Source organism: Talpa occidentalis, unplaced genomic scaffold, assembly GCF_014898055.3.
Source record: "Talpa occidentalis isolate TD23 unplaced genomic scaffold, MPIMG_talOcc4v2.1 talOcc4.5, whole genome shotgun sequence".
Classification (NCBI taxonomy): domain Eukaryota; kingdom Metazoa; phylum Chordata; class Mammalia; order Eulipotyphla; family Talpidae; genus Talpa; species Talpa occidentalis.
The window spans coordinates 93,669,943-93,693,161 of record NW_023604861.1 but is presented as its reverse complement, the minus strand read 5'-3'; the positions used below and the strand labels follow the sequence as shown (position 1 = coordinate 93,693,161).

Below are 23,219 nucleotides of genomic sequence, written 5' to 3'. Positions count from 1 at the left end.
ATCCTTCCATTGATAAACCATCCTTCCTGCACTGACTGTTCACAGGTTCAAGAGGGTCCCTTTGCCCACACACATTATGAAGCTCTCACCTCTGCCCCTCATACCTAAAAGAAACTTGGGACAATAGGATAGGGAATGAACCACATGTGGCTATTTAAATTTAAATTATCAAAAAATTCTACTCTTCAGCCACACTAATCACATTTTAAGTGCTCAATAATCTCGTGACGAGTGGCTGCAGTAGTGGACAGTGCAGATACAGAATGTTTCAATTATCAGTGAAAGTTCTACTAGATAGCGCTGAGTTGGGCTTTTTTCTTACAAAGGAAGCCCTGATCGGCTTCCCTGGTGGCACAAGGAGTTAAGCACCGCACATGAAGCAATCTTCAGCCTCTGCAGCACGCATTTGATCCCCAGCCTGCCAGGGAGCAACTCACATGTCTCTCTCCTGTCTCGCCCTGCTGTTCCCCTCAGCAGTGTGTTTCAGTCAGTCTGTCTGTTCTGTTCCCCACTCTGTCTCTGGTGAATCCTCTCACCCCACCCCCCGCATCTCTGGCCTGTACCCCAGCTGTTGTATGCATAAATAAATAAATCTTTATTTTATTTAATTTTTTTTAATAGAGGCATGTTTTATTTATTTATTTGTTTGTTTGTTTGTTTGTTTTGTTTATACAAGCACTGGGTACAGTCAGAAGGGCGGGAGGGGGAGAGAATTCACCAGAGCCAGAGCGGGGAGCAGAGCAGGCAGAAGGACCGAAGTACACTGCTGAGGGGAGCAGCGGGCGGCAGGAGAGGTCCGCACGCCATGTGGGACCCTCCTCTGGTGGCAGGGGAGCAGCCGGGGATCGAACCGGCATCGCAGAAGCCGCGGGCAGCTTTGCAACCCAGCACTTAACCGCTGCGCCACCGGGGAGGCCCAAATAAATAAATCTTTAAAAACAAAAACAAAAACAAAGAAAGACCTGATCAAGGAATGTTATCAGATTTAGAGGAATCCAGGGTAGACTCAACCCATTCAATGCCTCTTTCCACAAATATTTGGTACCTACTGTATTCTAGGCTCTGAATACACACCAGTGGTAGCAGTTGTTCCTTTCCTGGGAGTGAAGAGGCAATTGCTAAGGAGGGCCTAATCCCCAGTTGGGGATTCAGGAAGGCTTCCTGAAAAGGGGAACATCTAAGCACTGACCTGCAGAAGGAGGATGCACTCCCTAAGCTGAATTGCTCCCCAGACTAAGTCCTTTTTGGCCCTGGGTCACTGACTATCCCTGCTGCTAGCTCTGTTTCTCTTCTCTTTTTACCCCAGGGTGGGAAGAACAGAAGCTAGTTCCTTGAAATTAGTCCCCAGCTGGGACCAAGTAGAGACTCCCTGTTATGCCATGAACTCAAGAGCCCTGTGCTATAGGGCCTCTGCATCCCTCCTCTCCCTCTCCCCACACCCCCAACTCCAAGGACATATGGCCTTAGGGCTAGGTGAATTCAGAGCTCATTAAAAACAACAACAACAACAACAACAAAAAAAAAAAACCGGTCCTAGGGTCTTTGTTGGCACAGGGTGGAGGGCTCCACAAGAGAAGTCAAACCTGCAAATCTGGTAGGGTGTGCAGGAGTATGATTGTATCCTGAGGCCCAACCCAAGGTGAGTTCCCCACCTTCCAGTCCTAGGAGTGTAGAGGAGAAAGAAGGGAGTGTAGAGAAGGGCCACCCCATCCAGGGCCTAGAGGGAGCCAGACAGATTAATAGAGCTGAGGGGGGTTATCTTGGGGTCTCCTATACCCCAGTTTCTGCTAAAGCCCCCAGCAGCTAATCCTTTCTCACATAGCAGCACCCACCCTACTTACCCCACCCTCTGCCAACTGAACCCATCCTGCGGCTGCCTCTTCCTGGTGCCCTGGCCACAACCCTCTGTGATATGAAAGTGGCCATTCCCCTGTATGATCATTTGGGAGAGAGCAGCTAGAGAGCCATCAGTGCCCTCAGGCCCTGCACTGTCTTCTAGGTTTTACAGGGAATGCCCCACTGAAGGCTCCCAACCACCGGCTAACTGCAAGAGGACGATTATCTTCGCCTCTGCTACAGTAATTACGGTTTGGAGAAAGTAACTTGCTGGAGCCAGCAGTGATGGAGTCAACCAGCTCTGGCCAGCGTGGACCAGAAATCATCAGGCTTCGCCCTTGCATTTCAGTGTCCCTGGGGCATGCCCTCCTCCGACACCCCCCCACCCCCATCGCTGCTCTCTCCAGGGCTCCCCCAGCATCAGCCTTCGTAGGCTCGGGCGACTTCCTGCCCCACCAGGGTCTGGGGTCGGATGGGCCGGGGTCTGAGCCAGGGCCCAGGCTGGCGGTAGGGTCCGGGCCCTCCGTGCCAGGCTGAGCTCTAGGAGGCCGCAGAACAGCCCTTTGTTTCTCGGAGCTCGCAGCTTCTGCGGAGTCACGGTCACATGGCGCTTCCGGCGCGGGGTGTTCCGGGCGCCCAGCCAGGCCGGGGAGAGGGTGCCGGCAGGGGGACGCTCCGCCCCTCGGCCCAGCCGGGCGCAATTCGCCTTCCTCGCTCTCCCGCGCGCCCGCCCCGCCTGCCTGCAGCGCCGGCCTTCTGGGAGCCCCAGTCCTGGATCCTTGGCCGGGCCTCCCAGGCTACGCCCTGTTGGGCCAATCTGCTTCTTGTGTTCCACTCCACCACGGAGCCGTCCTTAGGTTCTGAGCCTGGGACTTGTGCGTCCAATATCCACTTGTTTCCTGGGGTTCACCTGACTCCCCTGCCCTACACATCCCCCCCACCCCCCCCACCCCCGTGCGCAGTCAGGCTCTTCCCGCCCAGGTGGAACACTGTAAGGTACATTGGCGGTGGATTAAGAACTTAATTAACTCTGTTTTCATCATTTACTGGGGTAGGACAGGCAGACAGCATTGAGCCCTCCCTGCCAGGACACCCACAAAGAAAACCAAATCAGCTAGGTCTTCCTTCCAGGGACCCTTTAAGGGCAAAAGGCTCAGTCAGGGGGCATGAATGAGGTTTGCCCTTCCTGCCCTGGTCTGGCCACCTCTGCTCTGCACTTCCATCATGGAAATAGCTTTGGGACATCCTTTTCCCCTTAACACATCTATGCCCTGGGATACTTGAGAAACCTTGGAGCTAAACACAGGCTACTGCTTCTTGCAGTCGATTCCACAACTCATTCAACGAACATTTATTGAAAGTGATCAACATGCAGGGTGACCAAGTCCCTCCCAGATGCCAAATCTGTTTTAAGCCCCCAAGAGAATGAGAGGATTCTCTCTGTGTGCAGGCAGTGCTGATGCCGTCCCCCTGCCTCTCAGCTGCCTTGAGGAGCTGGCTGCTCTAGGCCACCACTAGGTCTTCCTCCAGAACGGCTTGGAAGGCTGCTCTAGTAAACAGGGCAGACACAGCCTTTCCTGGAGCCTGGGACTGGGGAACTGGCCTGGAGACGCAGCAGGGCCTGCATTCACCCAGGCTCTGGGTGAACATGGGCTGGGGTCTTGGGGACCCTTTCTGTCTCTGGGCAACTCATACTAATGCCTCCATGGGGGGCTGTGGGGACTGGTGCAGGGGGCGGGAAAGGATTGGAGGGGCAAAAACGTGGCAGTGGAAAGGAGGAGACAGCCCAAGGAGCAAACTATGGAGCCAGAGTAGCTGTGCACATCCACTGTGCGGTTAGGGCTTAATGGGGAAGAGCAGGCAGGTGAACTGCCGGCTGCCGCTGTGTCTGTCCACCAGGGGCAGGGGGTGCTGCGTGTAGTGCTCAATCATGGCGGCCACGGAGGAGAAAAGCTGGACAGGGAGAGAGGGGATCAGTGAGTTTCCTGAGCCTTATGTGGAGAGAAACTTCCTAGAGCTCTGGCAAGGACAGACATTTTTCTAAATATTTTTTTTCCCTTTTGCCTCATGAAGCTCCCCTGCCCGACTCTGGGCCTCCTGTGATTTTGCTGTGACTGCAGCCACAGGCATGTTGTAGGCCAGCTTCATACTTCCAAGGCCAGATGGAAATAACTCTGGGGCTGCGCCTCTGCTCTGGTCCTTTATCTTAGGAAGCTGAGTGTGGGTGACCAGTCTGTTTCTTGTTCTTGGCACAGACAGCAGTCTTCACTACCTGGGCCTCATCGTCCTCCCAAATGGCTTCATTACAGCACAAGTGCCTCCACCTGGGTCCATTCAGCCTGAGCCATGCAGGAGGGGTACTCCCCAGAGCAGACTTCTGAAGGAGTTCAGGCTTCTGAAGGAGTTCAGGATGCTGGCTCCTGCCACTTCCACCCACTCCAGAAAAACAGAGTCTGGATTTTTCCCTTAGTAAGTGCTCCTGGCTCCACCCAAGGTACAGCTGTGTGCACACCCACGACCCTTCAGGCCCCTACAGTACCTACCTCTTCGTGGTTCCTGCCCTCCCGGCCCAGAGCATAATGGCGCCCACCATCCAGCCGCCGGATGGGAACGTTGAAGACCCGGCCATGGAGAAGCACTGCCAGGGTGAGGGTTTGGGAGCCATGTGGCTCTGAGCTAGGGCGCACGGTGTAGGCCCCATCCTGTGAAGGAGACCCCAAGCATCAAGTTTATCTTTCAAGAGACCACCTGACAGCTCTGACCACCCAATTTGCCTGCTGCTCCCTCCCACCCTGCCCCCCAGCCAGCACATAAGCAGAAGTTTCTGAGAAGGCACAAGGGTCTATTGTTGCCCACCTTTTGGAATCGTAGCAGGACATTCTCGACAGCTTGACGGTCGCAGTTCCCGGAGTACCATGGTTGATGCAGCAGACTGCTGTCCTGTGTAGACACACAGCCACTCAGAAACGTGCCAGGGCATGGGGGTGGGGAGTGGAGAACCCCAGGTTGCAGATATACGTGTTCACGTCTGCCTTCCCCAAACTGACTCCTCAGAAGCTGATCAAAGATGCACCCATGCCTAGATTTCAAAACCACGCCTGGTGTCCCCTGCAATGGTGGACACGGCCCAAGAGAAAATCCCAAGCCTCCTGCCCAGTGTTCTCCCACCCCTCCTCACCTCAGCAGCCGAGGTGCTCCAGGTGGAGGCTATAGAGGAAAGAGAGGATCTCATTCCTGCTGCAAGAAGCAGATCAGAGAGTTAGCATGGAGGGAATTAGGCAGAGGAGGTCTCCAGCCCAGCTGTGGGGGTTCAGAGGGCACAGGCAGGTGCCTACAGGCCTGAAGCCCAAAGTATGGTAGCCAATGCTTTCTCCTCTCCAGGTCTAGGACTCACCAGCGAGGTCACGCACGACCTCCAAACAGGCAGTGTTCTTGAAATGTCGCCTGAGAGTTCCCCGCTTTGGTGAAAACCCTAGAAAATGCCCAAAGAGGTCCCTTCAGGCCTGCTCTTGGCTTAAATCAATGCTGGAGGCTCGCCCTCAGCAAAGTGGGGCCTGAGACTGGGTGGGACTCTGTGGCCTGCAGGGCTGTGAGTGGGGTGGACCCTGGCATGACTGCCTGGGTTCATGTTGAGGATGCCTGTACTCACCTTTCGAGGTGGCATTCACTGCTCCCTGGGACACAGGAGGTCTGGTCAGAAAAGACTTGGCCCTGTAGGTCTGCTCCCCTGAGCCTTAAGTCCCATTTTCCTCCCACCTCTTCCTCCCCCACTCCCTTCCTCTCTTCCTCCCTTCCCAGCAAACTTCTCCCCATCCGCCAGCCTCTTACATTCTTATCTTCTTGGAGCTGTACCATGGCCCTGTGGGGAACAAAATGGAGAGTAGAACTTAAGGTGTTATCTCCTCCTCTTCTCCCAGGATCAGGGCTGGGAAAGCCTGAGTTGGTGCTGTCATGCGTGTGCCCTCGTGCTCTCTCTCTCACACACACACTTGGTGGGTCACTCACCTGGGCATCACTAATGTCCTTGGCATAGTGGCTGGGGGTATCAGAACTGGGGAGCTCGGAGTCCGAGTCAAAGCTGGGACTGAAACAGAGAGGGCAGACTGGTCTAGGTACCAGGCAAAAAAATCCATGTGGGCTTGGGGGGACTGAGGATAGCTGCAGGGTCTGCTAATTCTCTGCAGCTTGGACTTTTTAGGAGTCCATACAACCAGCTGGGAAGCCCACAGAGCCCTTGGTCTAAGGGATTAACTCCCTTGTGGGCACAGTGTGGGCCAACCTGGATCAGAAGTGGAAATGCAGATATCCATGGGGTGTCTGAAGGCAAGTATGTGTTGGTGAGTGTGGAGAGAAGACAAGGGAAGAGGATGGAGCCAGGAAAGGAAGTCAGACTATGGGTAGCTGAGGGCCTTAGGGCAGGATGGATCTGAGGTGGGGGAGGTGTTCACCTGGACTGGGCTCACACTCCAGGTAGATGTCTTCATCGGGTTTCTTTCGAGAGTCTGGCACCTGAAGTAGGGCGGGGTATGTGGTCCCCAGGGTTTGACAAGTGAGTAGGAGGGATGAGGGGCCATCACTTGGGGGCAGGGGAGCTATGGGTACCTCACTCTCCCCTCATAAAGGGTCCTCTTTCTGGGAGCCGGCTGGAAGGATGAAAACTGTTCCTTTGCCTGGGAAGGGCACCTCAAGAGCACCTCCCCTTCTTTCTGGGGTGACCATAGGACCCAGCTCTCAGAGAATGTGGGTGTCCAGGAGGAGCTCTGGGTGGCACCTTGGGGAGGACAACTGGCTTACACCCCGGCAGGGGCCTGCGGCAGGCAGAGGGGGCAGGGGTCTGCTTTGGGCCTTTCTTCTTGGTTTCAGGGATATTTCCTGTCCTTCCCACAATGCCCTACCCCCACAACCAGACCAACTTCTTTGCCAGAACCCTAGAGTGTGAGGTGGGGAATGAAGGGCCACTCACCACTTTGGCTGGTGCACCCAGTTCTAGAAGGAAAAAGAAAACCACTAGTCATGAGTAGGAAGAAAGGAATCCAGTGACACTTAGGCTGGAAGAGTGGCACATCCTTGGAAGTTATCTGAGGAGATCCTCATAGTCAGGAAAAGGCCATGCTCACCCCTAGTCACCTTACTTCACACCCCCAGTGGTGTTGCCTGTCTTGATTTCATGACTGATTTGCCAGGCATGGCTCCAAATGACTTTGGGCTGTTCCAAAACTCAAAACCACCCTCAAGGTCATGAAGTTTACCAATCACTGAGCGTAATAAAAATGAATGTGCCTCAAGTTAGCTTTTGATCTTGGATTCTTTGATTTAAGGAGGGGCGAAAAGCTCCCCCTTCTAGGTCCATTTCATACAAAAATATGCTGCCTGGGTTCCCTCCCTGTTCCAACATCCTTGGTTATAGTGTCACAGGCCTCATGGCACTTAGCATGGAGGAAGTCTCTGGACAGTGGTGGCAAAAATAACATGGGTGGACTCAGAGGTCCAAAAGGACCCCTTTGATTGGGGATGACACTCGGATGCATTTCAATAGTGAAGGTCCTCCAGGCAGTCCAGGCGGCCCTTCAGACCTGTCCATCCTGGGTGTCCCTCGCCTGAAGGCTCATGCAGAAGGCACCTGGGAATCAAGAATTCTGCTTCTGTGTGACCTCAGGCAAAGCACTGCATGTCTCTGGGCTTCATTCTCCTCCTCCCTGCCTTAGGAAGGCTCAGCAGGTAAAAAGTGAGCAAGGGCTGGGAGAGTCAGGGACCAGGGAAAGCTTGAGAGCAAGGAGAGATGCACTCAACACCATCCTGAGCTGCTGGGATTCCCTTCTCAGGCCAAGGAGTGGGTGGGTTTCAGAAAGAGAGTGAGTGGGCCTTAGAAAGAGATGGGACATCCCATCACCTTGCCTCCCAGAGGGCTGTCCAGGCTTCACACGCTCCCTCAGGCTTTGCTGCCTTGTCTTCATCTGTGGGCACAATGGGGCAGTGAGGGAAAACCGGGTTGGGGGTGGGTAGCGGTTATGGAGGGAGAACCGACGCTGCTGGTGGGCAAAGATGGTGGGGTGGGAAGCGGTGGCTCTGCTTATATCTATGTAGCTTCACCCCCCCCCAAATAGCACCCCACTAAAACACTAGAGTTAATGAACAAAGGAGGCAACTCTTCTGCGACCTCTATTCCATGGCCTCTATTCCGTGACTCTTCCTTTGTCGTATTCTTTCACTGTTTTTCTTTATATTGTAGTAAAATATAAGACAAAAGCGGTAACTTTCCCAGCCCATAACGGGGTCACCGCGAGGGTGAGAGCTGGCAGTGACTGACAGCTGAGAGGGACCTCACTGTAGGCAGAGAGGGGTCTTCTCGTCCAGGATCCAGGGAGAGGCAGCTGGGCCTGTGCCTCACCCCCACTCACCCACCCTCTTGGGCGAGCTGAGCGAGGCTGGGGTGATGCTGCGGGGAGAGGGGTTGGCCAGGGTCAGCAGGTGGGAGGAGCGACAGCTGACAGGGTTCCATCGTCTGACTGGCAGGTAATTTTTCAGCGGCCTTTGGGATGCAGATGGCGGGAGGGGGTGCGGAGCGGGGTTGGGGGGAGGAGCCTTCCTAATGAGGTGCCTCTTAGATTTATTCCCTGGGAATTGGTGGCCTGGGGCAGAGCAGGTAGGGAAGGGGGCACTCATGGGGAGGCTGCTCACCGTTGAGGGCTGTGGTGGTGGTGGTAACCTGGTTGGGCCCAGAGGGCCAGGGAGGTCTGGAAAGAACCCCAACATTGTGGGTCGGTGGGTTTCTCCCACGGAGGTTACCATTTTCCTCCCGCCCCCCACCTAGCCTCTATTTCCTCCTCCCTCCCTCGCTCTCTTCCCCGCCTTCTGGCTTCCTGACCGCCCAGTTTCCATGGCAACTGGAGGCGGCCAGCTTCCCTGCCCCCACCTGGCCGCACCCCAGAGTGTGTTGGTGGGACGCCTGCGGCAGCCACGCTCTTGCTCTGAGAGGGCTGGGATCTCCGAGTGGGCAGCCAGGCCCTAGGGACCTTGTGGGGCCTTCAGCTGTCCTGCTGTTGCCCTGGTTACATCCCCTTCCAGGCGCCTCTCCCCTTCCCACTCTCTCCCAGTCTCTGCTCCTCCTTTTTCCCCCACCCTGTCTTTCCCTCCCTCCTTTACCATCGCATTCTCCTCGGCCTAGAAGCCTCAGCAATGCCAGCTGAGGCCTCTGGTCCCTGCACCAGAGCAGACAGAGATAGGAGAGGTAAGGCCAGCGCCCCCTTCTCTTGTGGGGGCCCTCCTGCCCTCACCCAAGTACAAAGAATCCTCCTCAGTGCCAGGAAGGTGGGCAGGAGCTAGAGTGAATGTCAGGGCCTCACAGGGGGGCAGTTCATATTCATCCTCGGCAGAGTTTTCCTCCTGCTGGTCCTTCTGGAAGGGGTGCTGCGTACAACGAATATGGAAGAGATGTGGGACTAGCCCGGTAGTGGTGGCTGCCTCATCCTGCCCCACCTCAGGCTCAGCCGCTGAACTTACCTTTTGTCTACAGGATCTCTGGCCATGCAGAGGAGATGGGTAGGGGGCATCTTCCTCCCAAGCTGGAGAGTCTGAACAAGAGACTTGAAGAGACTTGCTTCATTTCCTCCCAGCAACGTCCACTTCTACCATGCCTTGCCCCTCTCCCCTAGATACTAACCCATCCACACTCACATATTGGGACTCAATGCTTCATTCATCTCGCAGGGAACATTCATAACGGGAATTTCTAACACTGAAATGCTTAATATTTCTAAGCAGGGCCAGTGAGGTAGACATTTTGGAAACAATGGAGTCTTCCAGCAAGCTGCCTGTTCCACTGAGTCTCCCATCCATGTACCCCTAATTCTGACTACGACAGGTGGAAGACCTAAGCCCCAGTGACTTAGTAGAGCTGAACTACGATGGGCGGGAGGTATCCAGATTCACTCGGGGCGGGGGGGGCTCAACTTAGAGGGAACCCCATTCTGTTGGGCCCCTCTTACCCGCTGTGTCACTTACCTACATGTCTGGGGGGTGGAATGGGTGGTGGCCCCAACCTGCAAGCAGACTCTAGTCAACTCTGCCCAAGGGGCCCTTGAGTTTGTGTCAGCCAGACACTGTGCAACTCCAGGATGTCCACATCCATAACGATGTGAATGGCACCCTCTGGAGTGGTGGGACAGACTGGGACCAGGGCAGCCAGTGGTGGGATGGAGGGGTGGGAGGATGTGAAAGGTCTCACCAGGTGGGCAGGGAGGGCTTGGCCAGAGCCAGCAAAGCTGGTAGGATGACTGTGCCCGGGAAAGGAGTGGGGGAGGCAGAGGTAAGAGAGGGAGAGGAAGGTGGAAGGAAAAAGAGCCTCAGTACTCACCAGGGCTTGCTGCCACTGTGCTTGTCCTGGAAGAGAGTCAGAGAAGGGAGTAAGTGGGTGGTCAGTGCAGCTGGGCCCCCCAGGAGTGGGCAGTTCTTTGCACCTGGGCTGCCCCAGACCTAGCTCTTACCATGACCAAGGTGAAAGAGCTCTGTGTCCTGGAGCCCAAGCTCTGCCACAAATAACCTGGAGACAGGGCCCTATTGTTCCCATCATTTGCATCTCCCAAGCACCAGGAAGGTGGGCCTGTTGTGGCCTCCACCCCCTGACCAACTTCACTCATAGCAATTCCAGGGTCTAGTCCCAGATCCCCCAACATTGCCTCCCACAGCTTTGGTCTCTAATCCCTTTGTGCACCCCCCTCTCCTTCCCTAGAAAGAAGAGCTCTCCCATACACATCCAGGCCCAAAAAGCTGCACCAGGGCTCAAAGATCTCTTTAGCAATCCGATCCATGTCCCCTCTTCCCAGAGACTCAAACTTACCTCAGGACCAGCTAGATCAAGTTCTTTCCCAACTCCCAGAAGACGTGACATTAATTAATGGGCAGATGCAATTAAAAACAGGAGCTTGTCCTTGCAGCACTTTTTTTTTTTAAGATTTATTTATTTATGCATAAAAGAGCTAGTGTGTAGGCTGGCAGTGTGGGAGGGTTAGAGGATTCACCAGAGACAGAGTGGGGAGCAGAACAGGCAGATCTACTGATATACACTGCTGAGGGGAGCAGCAGGCGAGACAGAGAGATCTGCTGCGCCATGTGGGTTCCTCCCTGGCTGGGGATTGAACTTGTACTGCAGTGGCTGCTCACAGCTTCATAGTGCTGAGACTTAACCCCACGTGCCACCAGGGAGGCCCTGCAGACACTTTTCTTAAACCTTTTCTGCCAGCTGTCATTTGCTGGTGAGTGGTGATCAGTTAATGAAGGTTCAGAAATTGCTTTGATGGTTCCTTTTATGATGGATATGTTTATTCATTCAGTAACTATATGTCGAACATCCACTATATGCCAGACACTGTTCCAGGTGCTGAGATGGCTGTAGGAAATTTAAACAGGCAGGCATTACATGTGTCTTGCCTCACTGGGTTCTAACAATAGCCTTGTGATGCAAGTACAGGTATCCTCCACTTTTTTTTTAATAAAAGATTTATTTATTTATACAAGAACTGGGGTAGAGGCTAGAGGCGCCAGAGGGTAAGAGAATTCACCAGAGACAGAGCGGGATGCAGAACAGGCAGATTGACTGAAATACACTGCTAAGGGGAGCCGCGGGCGAGACAGGAGAGGTCTGCCATGCCATGTGGGTATCTTCCTGGCCGGCTGGGAATCAAACCCATGCTGCAGAGGCTGTGGACAGCTTTACAGCATGGCGCTCAACCTGCTGTGCCACCAGGGAGGCCTTCCCCCACTTTTTGAAAGTTCATTTAGCTACTTTGCTTTTATGAGAGACCTACATTATTAGTACTTGTGTTTGCTAACTGAAAGTAATCCAAAAAGGATTTTTATGGTTAAAAAAAAGAAGAGTTCAGTTTCTTTGCTTTAAGGGTAAGCTGAAACACCTTTATAGGAAAACTACTTTCATAGAGTGGGGGAAACCTGTGCTAGCTTTAACCCTGCATTTCAAATGAGGAAACTGACTATATTCATTAGCTCCCATCATAAAATACTACAGACTCAGTGGCTTAAACAATAGAAATTTATTTTTTCACTGTTCCGGAGACTAAAAGTCCAAGATCAAGCTGTTGTCAGGGCTGGTTTCTGGTAAAGCTCTCTTCCTGGCATATAGACAATCAACTTCATGTAGCGTTTCTTCTGAGCAAGGGTGGAGAGAGATCTGTGGTGTCTCTTCATTAAGGACACCAGTCTCACAGAATCAGGGCCCTACCTTATGACCTTGTTTAACTTTTTTTAATATATGTATATATTTATTACATCATACCCGTTTAACTTTATCTCCCTAAAGATCCTATCTCTATGCTTCAAAAATACGGGGGTTAGGGTTTCAAAAGAGTTGAGGCCATATTCTCACTGGGGGCCTGAAAAATTGAGTGATTTCTTCCAGATCACATAAGTAGTAAGTGTTGGAGGTAGGGTACTACCTAAGGCCTGCCCAACCCAGAGCCTGTGCACTAATCACTGAGTAGCCTATGCCTCATCTAGGATTGGGTCCTGACCTTTAATGGGTCAGTGACTTCCAGATTCTCTGTTGTCTGAGTGAATTTTGGAACTGTGACCTCTGAGAAGTGCTGTTAAAGAGTTGTTGTTTGTCTGATTAAGCTGAAGAACGAGGGGCCTCCCTGGTGGCACAAGGGGTTAGTCTCAGCACTATGAAGCTATCTGCAGCCACTGAAGCACGAGGTTGATCCCCAGCCAGGGAGCTGACACACATGGCGCAGCAGACCTCTCTTGACTTGCCCACTGCTCCCCTCAGCAGTGTATTTCAGTAGATCTGCCTGTTCTGCTCCCCACTCTGTCTCTGGTGAATCCTCTCACACACCCCACACACACACCTCTGGCCTGTACCCCAGTTCTTATATGCATAAATAAATAAAAATAAATCTTGAAAAAAAGGGGGGTGGGAGCCCATGTGGTGCAGTGGGAAAAACAGAGCCAACAAAAGCAAAGACACAATCCAGGCCGGGAGTCAGAGCCTGGGTCTACTCCCTGCTCTCTATTCCCTAGCTCACCTTTGTTCCACATAAGGCAGAAAACTTCCTTCACCCAAAGGACCTCCTAGGGACCAGAATCAGCAAGTCAAAGTCAGCAGGAGGATCTAGACACCACCCTAACTGCAAACCCCAAACTGAGCAGGTCCCCCAGTTCATACTGCCCTTGCCTCAGCCACACCCTCCCTCTGTTCAAGGCTTTGCATAGGCAAATGCCAGGGCAAGGGTAAGCCACAGGGGCCCAGGTAGAGGTGGAATCCATGCCATCTGGGGGGAGGCACTGACCAGGACAGATCAGGGAGAAGGGGAAGGAAGGAGGCCTGCTGCATGGCTCGGTCCCAGCCCAGCCTGCCCTGCAGGACTAGACTTCATGTTAACAGCGCAGGCTGATTTGGACATCCTTTCTCCGTCTTCGACACAGGAATGCTTTGTGTGTAACCACAGTCCCTTGGGATGAATTCCTAGAAGAGGAATTACTCAAAACTCATGCTTTGAAGGTATCCATGCCCCACTGTCTGCACTACCCGATGCCTGTTTTGTAGTCCTTCTACAGCACAAGCGATTCTCTACTTTCCAGATCTCAGCTACCAATCTTCAGTGAGGACATGTCACCATGTACAGGCCCAGGGTAGTCTAAATCCATTCAAATGAAACAAACAACTTGATAGAACAGTATTTCCCCTGTTTGCATGATCATAAGAATCATTAATGAAGTGCTGTTAAAGTGCTGTTAAAGTCTTAGATTCCAGGGCCTCCCTGGTGGTGCAGGGGTTAAAGTCTCAGCACTATCAAGATATCACCAGCCACTGCGGCCTGAGTTTGATCCCTGGCCAGGGAGCTAACCCACATGACACAGTAGACCTCTCCTGTCTCGCCTGCTGCTCCCCTCAGTAGTGCATATCAGTAGATCTGCCTGTTCTGCTCCCCACTCTGTCTCCGGTGAATACTCTCACCCCCCACACCTCTGGCCTGCACCCCAGATCTTGTATGCATAAATAAATAAATCTTTTAAAAAATTACAATAGGGGCCTCCCTGATGGCGCAGGTGGTTGAGCGCCGCACTGTGAAGCTGTCTGTAGCCTCTGCAGTGTGGGTTCGATCCCAGCTGGTTGGCGAGAATCCCACGTGGCAAAGCAGACCTCTCCTGTCTCGCCCACTGCTCCCCTCAGCAGTGTATTTCGTCAGTCTGCCTGTTCTGTTCCCCACTCTGTCTCCAGTGAATCCTCTCACCCTCCCGCACATCTGGCCTGTACCCCAGTTCTTGTATAAAAATAAATAAATCTTTAAAAAAAATACAATAAATAAGTCTGAGATTCCAGGCTTTCCTTATGATTTTAAAAAGTGGATCCTCAAAAAAAACAGACACACAGATCAATGGAATAGAATGAGGCCTGAGAAATAAATCCACACGTGTATGGACAGTTGATCTATGACAAAAGAGCCAAGAGTATACACTGGAACAAGGGAAGCCTCTTCAATAAATGGTGATGGGAAAACATGACAGCCACTTGCAAAAGATTCAGGGCACTATCTCACATGATACACAAAAATCAATTCAAAATGGATCAAACTTGGGTGTAAGACCCAAAACCATAAAATACATAGAAGAAAACATAGGCAAAACACTTCATGACACAGTCTTCAGTGATGTCTTCGCGTATTCATTTCCAACAGCAAGGAAAACAAAAGAGAAATAAACAATTGGGACTACAGTAAAGCAAAAAGCTTCTGCACAGTGAAAGAAACTAATTAAAATAAAAAGACACCTTACTGAATGGGAGAAAATATTCACATATCATACATGTGACAAGAAGCTGTTATCAAAGATTTACAAAGAATTTATACAACTCAACAAAAAGCAAACAACCCAGTTTAAAAACAGGCAGACGTGTTAAATAACACTTTTACAAAGAAGACATACAGACGCCCTACAGTCACATGAAAACAATGTTCATTGTCACTTATCATGAGGGAAATGCAAGTCAAAACCACCAGACAAAACTTGTGACACCTGGGCCACCCTGGTGGAGCAAGGGGTTAAGCACAGCACTGTGAGATCTCTGCAGCACAAGTTCGATTCCCGGCCAGGGAGCTAACTCACATATGACACAGCAGGCCTCTCCTGTCTCTCCAAGTATTTCAGTAAATCTGCCTGTTCTCCTCCCCACTCTGTCTCTGGTGAATCCTCTCAACCTCCCACACCTCTGGTCTGTACCCCAGTTCTTCTATGCATACATCTTTAAAAAAAGGTGGAAAGGGAGAATTTTCTAAACATGAAGTTAGAGGCAAGTGGTAGCGGTGGCATGTTGGCAGGCATGGCATGAGGGGGAGGGGTGAGAAGACTGGGAGTGGAGATGAAGATCTTGTGGAGGGTAAGGGAGTCCTCAGGACATGTTTAGCTGATCAGGAGGTCTAGGAGAGATCCTCTCCTAGAGGAGAGGCCTGAGGCCACTTAAATTCTGTCTGTGATTGGACAAGGTTCATGACAGGAACAATCTGGAAAGAGGGCAATTGGTGGTAGGGAGAGGGGGCCCTCTGGGCTGACCAGTGAATACTGGGGCTGGTTAGCCCAAGCAGGAAAAGACCTCTCTCCTCTTCCTGGGCCTGCTGCCCTTTCCAGTCTGCTGACTCAGCTTATTCTGGTGGCAGCTGTGATGGGTAATGAAGGGCCAACATCAGAGGAACAACTAAGCTTCCTAAGAGGAGTCTCTGGCGGCTGTCCTTTATTGCTGTAGCTTCAGAGGTTTGTGTCAGATCCTCCCTCTACCTCCCACAGAAAGGGAACACAAAGCCTAGGGTGTTATCTCTTGGTCTTTTCTGGAGGGCACATCATTAGCTTTCATCAGATTCTCCACTGGAGACTGACTCCTGAGGGCAGCTTTCTTTGGCCCCTAGCTGGCTCGCCCCTGCCTCCCTGTGGCCCTGCCTGGGTAGTGTGTCTCTGTCCTCCACACCCTGTCCTTTCCTGTTCCCAAAGCTTTGCTCAGAGCAGACCTGGTCATGTCACAGCTCTGCCTGAAACCCTTGAGCAACTCCCCATGACTCCCTGACTGGACACCAAATACCTGCTGTTCTTTGTAGGATCAGGCCCCTCCCTACTTCTTCAGCCCCAGCTCCTCCATGTCCCATTCCCCAATCCCCCACTCACACTCACCTTCTCTCTGGAGTTATGCCATGATGGAGTCCCAGGTCCCAGGTCCCAGGTGGTCTATTTTGCACCATGTTGACTTGAGGAAATTTCAGTTGGAAGAAATTCAGATCTTTCTTCAGCCCTTAGCGAAGATAATAATGAGGTAGGGCGCTCAATGCAGAGCAAAACACAGTTAGGGAAAAAAAGAAGAAGAAAGACAAAGAAAAGGAAAAAGGATTTTTTTCCTGGGCCTCCCCGGTGGCGCAGCGGTTGAGCGCTGGGTTGCGAAGCTGCCCGCAGCCTCTGTGGTGCTGGTTCGATCCCCGGCTGCTCCCTGGCCACCGGAGGAGGGTCCCACATGGCGCGCAGACCTCTCCTGCCACCCGCTGCTCCCCTCAGCAGTGTACTTCGGTCCTTCTGCCTGCTCTGCTCCCCACTCTGGCTCTGGTGAATTCTCTCACCCTCCGGCGCTTCTGACTGTATCCAGTGCATGTATAAACAAAACAAACAAACAAACAAACAAACAAATAAATAAATAAAACATGCCTCTATAAAAAAAAAAAAAGGATTTTTTTCCTATGTATGTTATATTCCCAAAAAATTGCCAAAAAAGGCCTCCTTGGTGGCGCAAGGGGTTGAACACTGCACTATGAAGCAATCCACAGCCTCTGAAGCATGAGTTCAATCCCTGGCCGGCCAGAAAGCAACCCACATCGCACAGCAGACCTCTCCTGTCTTGCCCGCTGCTCCCCTCAGCAGTGTATTTCAGTCAATCTGCCTGTTCTGTTCCCTACTCTGTCTCTGGTGAATCCTCCCAGCCCCTGCACCTCTGGCCTGTACCCCAGTTCTTGTATGAATAAATAAATATTAAAAAAAAGAGAGAGAGAGAAGTGTTGGGTAGTCTCAGGATAACTGTTACTAGGCATTAAGAAGAGTACTGCCAGGGCCTCCCTGGTGGCGCAAGGGGTTAAGCACCACACTATGAAGTAATCTGCAGCCTCTGCAGCATAAGTTCAATCCCCAGCCAGCCAAGGAGCAGCCTACATGGCGCAGCAGACCTCTCCTGTCTTGCCCGCTGCTCCCCTCAGCAATGTATTTCAGTCAGTCTGCCCATTCTGTTCCCCAGGGCATGGAGGAATCCTCTCACCTTTCAAACCTCAGGCCTGTACCCCAGTTCTTGTATTCATAAATACATTTTTTAAAAAATTGCCCATCCATTCATCTCTGCAACTGGCAAGCTTTCTCCAGCTATGAATGGGGAAAGACACTGCCCAGCCCCAGGTGCCAGCCCTCCCCCTCCTGGCCAGTTTTATTATGCAGATCACCATAGCTTCCTAGCTGTCTAAACTTGATCCATTAGCCAACTTTGGAGATACTACCCAAGCGAGAACCCAGGAGATGTCATGTTGAGGGGAGCGAGAATAGACTAGAGGAGGCAGGATGGCGGCAAACACATAATGTGACATCATTTTGTCCTCTCCTTCTAGTCTTAGATGGGCTCCTTATCTGGGGGCTGTGCACTTGTGGATCTTCTGCAGGAACACTAGAGCCCCTTCCCTCCCTCTTTCTTTAGGCCACTAACCTCTGCAGGAGTCCCAGACTGGGGCAGTTTCTCCACCCACCCCAGGCTCTCTCTCAGGGTTTTAACCAAAATTAAATCTATAGGTTTATTTCAGAGCTACACTGTAGACTTCCACGCAACTGTAAGTTCTATAAATGAGCAGTGACTGTTTGGTCCCCAAATTCCAAGTGCCTGGCCCACAGCCTGACACATAGCAGGCTCTCAAAAAATATCTATTGTGGCTGCTTGTTCAAATCTGAATCAAAGCCCCACCTCCCTACAAATATCCTTAGTTTCTCCTCTGTGAAATGCCATGGTTTGTCCCTTTCCTGCCCAACGGGACACCAATCAGCAGGCCTAGACTAAGCAGCCTGAGTCCATGTCCCTATTCATTTGCAGAAAGCAAACTCTCCATATGGAGCTGGATTACTAAACTAGGTCTTCTCCAGGTGCTTTGGACTGGCCTTGCCCAGATGAGTGTGGAGAGGGGCATCTACTTCCTCCCTGCTCACTAAAAGTGCCCCAACTAAGCCCGCTTAGGCTTGCTCCTTCAGCTCAAATCCTCAGAGCCAGACATCTGCTAATCCTACTGCTTCCTGTCTCTTTCTGGTGAGTGGACAGGGTACAGAAATCAAGCCTCGTTTTCCACCACCGCCTTGGGAGAGGCTGGGCAATGCAGCTTGCAGAAGTGTCTCTATCCACACACCCTATTCTTTTCTTGGTGGGAGTAAAGAGCCCTAAGGTCGCCCTTCCCATCTTTACCAATGGAAAAACAGACCAAAGCGGAGATGTATGCTGGGTCTTAGATCAAGGCGAGCTAATTCTATACAGAGGACCAAAGCCAATAGTTTCCCTTCCCCCAGATCCTGGTTGCTACAGGAACTCGAGCAGGAATCCCGCGTGAAAGAGCGACACCTGGTGGTACAGAGAAATACAGCAGCCTGTCTCTCACCCAGGGCAGGCTGACAGGAAGGGAGGGATTGTGGGGGACCTCCAAAACAGGTTTTAATTATCCGGTCACCCATGTAAAGCCCTTGTTTCAAAATCTGCAGAAATATCTGAAGTCCTATACAAATCCTTTTTTAAAAAAATATGAAGAAACAATAAAACTTAAAAATTCAACCATTAATAGTGTTATTAAAACAAGTAAATTCGTTTATGATTTTTAAATGCCAGTTTTAACAAACTTTTACTGAAAATTCATGTGCCACAATATGTAGCCAGTACAGATGCAGATACTTCTACTACATATGCAGATAGGTAGTTACTGAATTCCTACAAGACCCTGAAGGGAAAAGAACCCATTTGGGGGTGCATCTCACCATTAGCCACATTCCCTGTAATGACCTAGTAGCACTGACCTGTGACTGTGCATTCTGTGGGCTGGAATCAGAGATAGGCATTAAATGTTTTTTGGCACATGTACATAGGGCAAGTCACACAGGCTCTTACTGACTCAGGGGTCTAGTGCTAACTCAAAAAAAAAAAAAAAACAAAAAACAAAAAACCTGGGTGCCTTATTAGAAATACTTGTGAAAACAAGCCTTTGAGAAATTCTCAGGCAGAAGTGGGCATGCTTGGAGACCACCTGACCACGCCTGAGAATGGAATCTGAATGATCAACTTTGAATATCCTCTCTGGAGTTGTTTCTGTTCCAAGATTAAATGGCGATTTCTAGGAAGTAGCTGATTTCCTTCTAACACTGAAGAATGAAATCTCACTGACATTATATGGGCATGGCCATACCTTCATAGGCTAGTATTTTCCTAACTACCTCGATGAAGAACACTCCAGGTAAAACTCCTTCAGAAAGTGTAAACTTTGAAAATGGGGTGGAGACAGAAAGTCCAATTGTGTTGCTGGCCACTGTGGTGTCACTGCTCCCAATACAGGTGTAACCTGAATCCTCACTTGGGAGCCAGAAATCAGCTGAGAAGAGGCCTCAGGGGAGAGACTGCGCTGGCCCCAGGAGTGTGGATCTAGTTGGGCCTCAGCACAGTTCATCCCATCCAGCAGGCTGGACCAAATGAGTTCCTGACTTGCACTGAAGGGTTTGGGTAAGTCCCTTCTGTAGCGCCTCAGCGACTCCTTGCACAATGTGGGAATTTAGGACACAAGTTCTAGCACCTGACCCTAAAGCATGAGCAGAGCACTTGGAGAGAGAGAGCATAGGCTGCCCTGGTTGCAGCCTCACTCTGGCCCCAATCTGCGGCCAGAACCGCCTCTGAACGGCTGAACCTACATCCCAGAGCGTGGAAGACCCAGGTCTTCCCTGGGGCTTCTCCATAGACTTGCAGACTACACAGGCGCCCTAACAGGCTTAGTTCTGTGTCACGGTCCGGGCCGTTCCTCCTTTAGGGAAGAGTTCGTTCAGGGTATAGCGGAGGGGTAAAAAAAGAGCACCCGGCATCCCTCCCAGGAGGGGGGCCCAAGGCTCCATCCACCACCCTCTCCCCTGCAGCCCAGCCTAGCTGGGAGGGCGGAACAGGACTCAGATAAGCGGGGGAAGCCTCGGGCCGGCGACTCCACGATCGAACAGTGGGTGCGGGGGGTTGCAGCCAGGGAAGAACCTCCACGGGTTAGAAGCGGAGTCCCGGCTCCTAGATCGCAGCCCCACCTGGTCGGGGCTCCCTCCTCTCCAAGGCCCGCCCCGCAGCCCGCTGCCGGCTGGGGTTTGTAGTTCTAGGGGCGGAGCCAGCACGGCCGGCGCGGCCAGGTGCGGGTGGGTCGGTGGGTGGGTGTGTCCCGACGTGCGCTGGAGCGTCCCGGGCCTGCTGAACTCGCCCCCGAGGGCCCCCGGACCTGGGTTTGCCATAGGGGTCCCAAGCCGCAGCTCGAGAACCCCCGGCACCGCCACCCGCTTCGGCTGGGATTTGTGGTTCCGGCTGAGGCTTGCGCCTGGGCGGGTCGCGGGGTGGAACCCTGGGAGGTTCCTTATTCCACGCTTTACCCTGAAGTATCTGTAGTGGCTAGTGTGGGGCTCAGCTGCCGACGGGCTCCCTTTGCCCTTTCCCGCCTCCTCTGAGATGTGTCTGCAGGCTCCTGGAGGGACAGCCTCTAGTTAGGCAAACAGAGGGGCGAGGGGCGCGCTCTGGCCGGCCCTCCACCGTCTGGGGCCCAGTGGCCAAGTCAGGGCCGAGTGCAGGGCAGGCGGGAGAGTAAAGTTCTGATTGAAGACTTGCCCTGGGAGACCCTGGGCAAGGCTGGGATGGATAGATGAGGGTCCGGGGCCATTTATTCAATAATTTGTGTCTGCTACTAATGTCTGTTCTTTCAAAATGAACAGACCTGCTAGTAGAAACTGGCCACATAAAAGCGGATTACCTTGCAGGGTTGACGGCTAAGAGCTTTTTATTGACAAATTTGGCAGCCCTGCAAAGGAAGTTCAAGTAGGGAGAAAAGCTCTTGGGGCCCAGAAAACCAAGAAATGGGGCGACCGTGGTCCATGGGGTTGTTTTGAGGATCAAAGAAATGGTCCTTGGGCTTTGTTTGTGGGTGGGGCTGGGGATGTTTTGTAAACAGTAAGTCCCAGGACAAGGGTGAGGTATGAACTGGAAGCACTGGGGGAAAAAGCTCTGGGCTTTTTCGAGTCTCACTTTAAGGGGGAGCATTGAGGATCTAATGTAGTGACTATATAGTAGAGTCTGTAACATAATAGTGTCAGCAACACTATTATGTAATTGGATTTTGCTAAGAAAGCAGGACTTAAATGTTCTCACACACACACATTTTTAATTAAATAAAGGGGAAGGTAAACTTACTGTAGTTAAAATGTCCCCATGGAGAAACTGAGAGATAGGTAGGTATATGGACCCTCACTATACTATTTTTTAAAGTAGTTTGCAAACGGGTCAGGGGTGGTATTATCACTCAAAAGCTGCAAAACCCTTTTGATTTCTTTGTTGAAAACTATATTGAGTACACAATGCGATGTTTTTTAAATACATTCAGAGTTGTACAACCAACACTACAATCTAATTTTACAACATTTTCATCACCCCCCCCCACCCCTCAAAAAAAACTTGGGCCCTTAAGCAATATCTGAAACCTTCCATCTCCTCTAGCCCCAGGCAACCACTAATCTACTTTGTGTTTCTGTAGATTTGCCAATTCTGTACATTTCAAACAAGTGAAATGGTGTATGTGGTCTTCTGTGACTGTGTTCTCTCACTTAGCGTGGTAATTTAAAAATTCATCTAGATGTTCATCAGTACTCCATACTATTTTTGTAACTTCTCCATTTGTCTAAAAATTTTTTTAAAGATATATTTATTTTTGTACAAGAATTGGGGTGCAGGTCAGAGGCGCAGAAGGGTGAGAGAATTCACCAGAGACCAGTGGGGAGCAGAACAGGCAGATGGACCGAAAGCACTGCTGAGAGAAGCAGGGGGGGAGACAGGAGAGGTCTGCCTCACCATGTGAGTATCTCCCTGGCTGGCCAGGAATCGAACCTGCGCTGCAGAGGAAGCGGAGAGCTTCACAGTGCTGTGTTCAACCCGCTGCACCACCAGGGAGGCCCTAAAATGATTCTGAAATAAAAACTTTTTTAAGCATTGTATCTAGAGAGTGAGCAGCGGTAGTCCTTACCAGGACTGACAACTGGCGCTGCCATACAATGTACAGCCAGCATGGACCTTGAAAGAGGAGGATGGAGAGCAGGATTGTTTCCTCCCAGCTCCACTTCAGGAGACTTGAAGTGTGGTGAGGGTTGGAAAGGGAAAAATGGAGTCCCACTACCAGGCTCTGCCACTTCGTAAGGTGGTTCTGGAGTTAAATTATTTTGACCTTACTTTGCCTCCACTTCTTTATCTGTAAAGTGAGAAAGGGTTAGGTTAACTTTAGCAAGTAAATGGAAGGATTAAACAACAAAATTATAAGAATAGACAGTATAGTGCCAGAATTCAGTAGTGTTAGCAATTTTCATGACCTTACGCAGTGTTCAAGACCCAGTGTGATGCTGGTCTTGAGAGGGAAACAGCTTGTGTTCTCCCTGGGAACCAGTGCCTCTTACCCCAGTCACCCAGAGTCACCCTCTCTACCACAGAATGCTCCACCTGAGCTCCTGGACTGCTTATTCATGTTGTAGTGGACAGATCCACTTCAACAAAGTGTCACTGTCCTGGATGCCTCTGAGGATCCAGCTGTTATTAAAAACACATCAACAAAAATTTTTTTTTTGTTTTTTGTTTTAAGATTTATTTATTTATACATACAAGAACTGGGGTACAGCCCAGAGATCTGGGGGTGGGGGTGAGAGGATTCACCAGAGACAGAGTGGGGAACAGAACAGGCAGATCGACCAAAGTACACTGCTGAGGGGAGCAGTGGGTGAGTCAGGAGAGGTCTGCTGCGCCATATGGGTAGCTCCCTGGCCAGCCAGGGATGGAGCTCGTGCTGCAGAGGCTCTGGATTGCCTCACAGTGTGGTGCTTAACCCCTTATGCCACCAGGGAGACCCCAATAAATTTTTGAATATTGAGTTTAATTTTCTAAATAAACCATCCAGACCCCTGGCCATTCCTTAGAGTAAGTAAAATCTAGAAAAAAATTATATAAAGATTAAATTTAAAGATTAAAAGCCTCCTGAGTCAATGCCTTCAAAGAATTACTTTGGGCAATTTTGAAGTGGGAATTTTTAGGCACCACAACAAATCCCCATCAGCATCCCAGGCTGAGG

The 23,219-nt window shown here is 51.3% G+C and overlaps 1 protein-coding gene across 1 annotated transcript; it reads right to left on the bottom strand.

The window, feature by feature from the left end:
- Window positions 1-3,096: 3,096 nt before the first annotated feature.
- SH2D6 (SH2 domain containing 6) lies at window positions 3,097-8,589 on the bottom strand. The gene is made up of 12 exons (XM_037528854.2): window positions 8,515-8,589; window positions 7,727-7,790; window positions 6,800-6,822; window positions 6,285-6,345; window positions 5,842-5,920; window positions 5,665-5,695; window positions 5,486-5,510; window positions 5,231-5,308; window positions 5,015-5,043; window positions 4,693-4,776; window positions 4,380-4,538; window positions 3,097-3,789 (listed from the first exon to the last, which is right to left on the bottom strand). Exons 1-12 carry the CDS (start codon window positions 8,587-8,589, stop codon window positions 3,673-3,675), a joined length of 825 nt encoding a protein of 274 aa, XP_037384751.2. The 3' UTR covers window positions 3,097-3,672.
- Window positions 8,590-23,219: the final 14,630 nt, after the last annotated feature.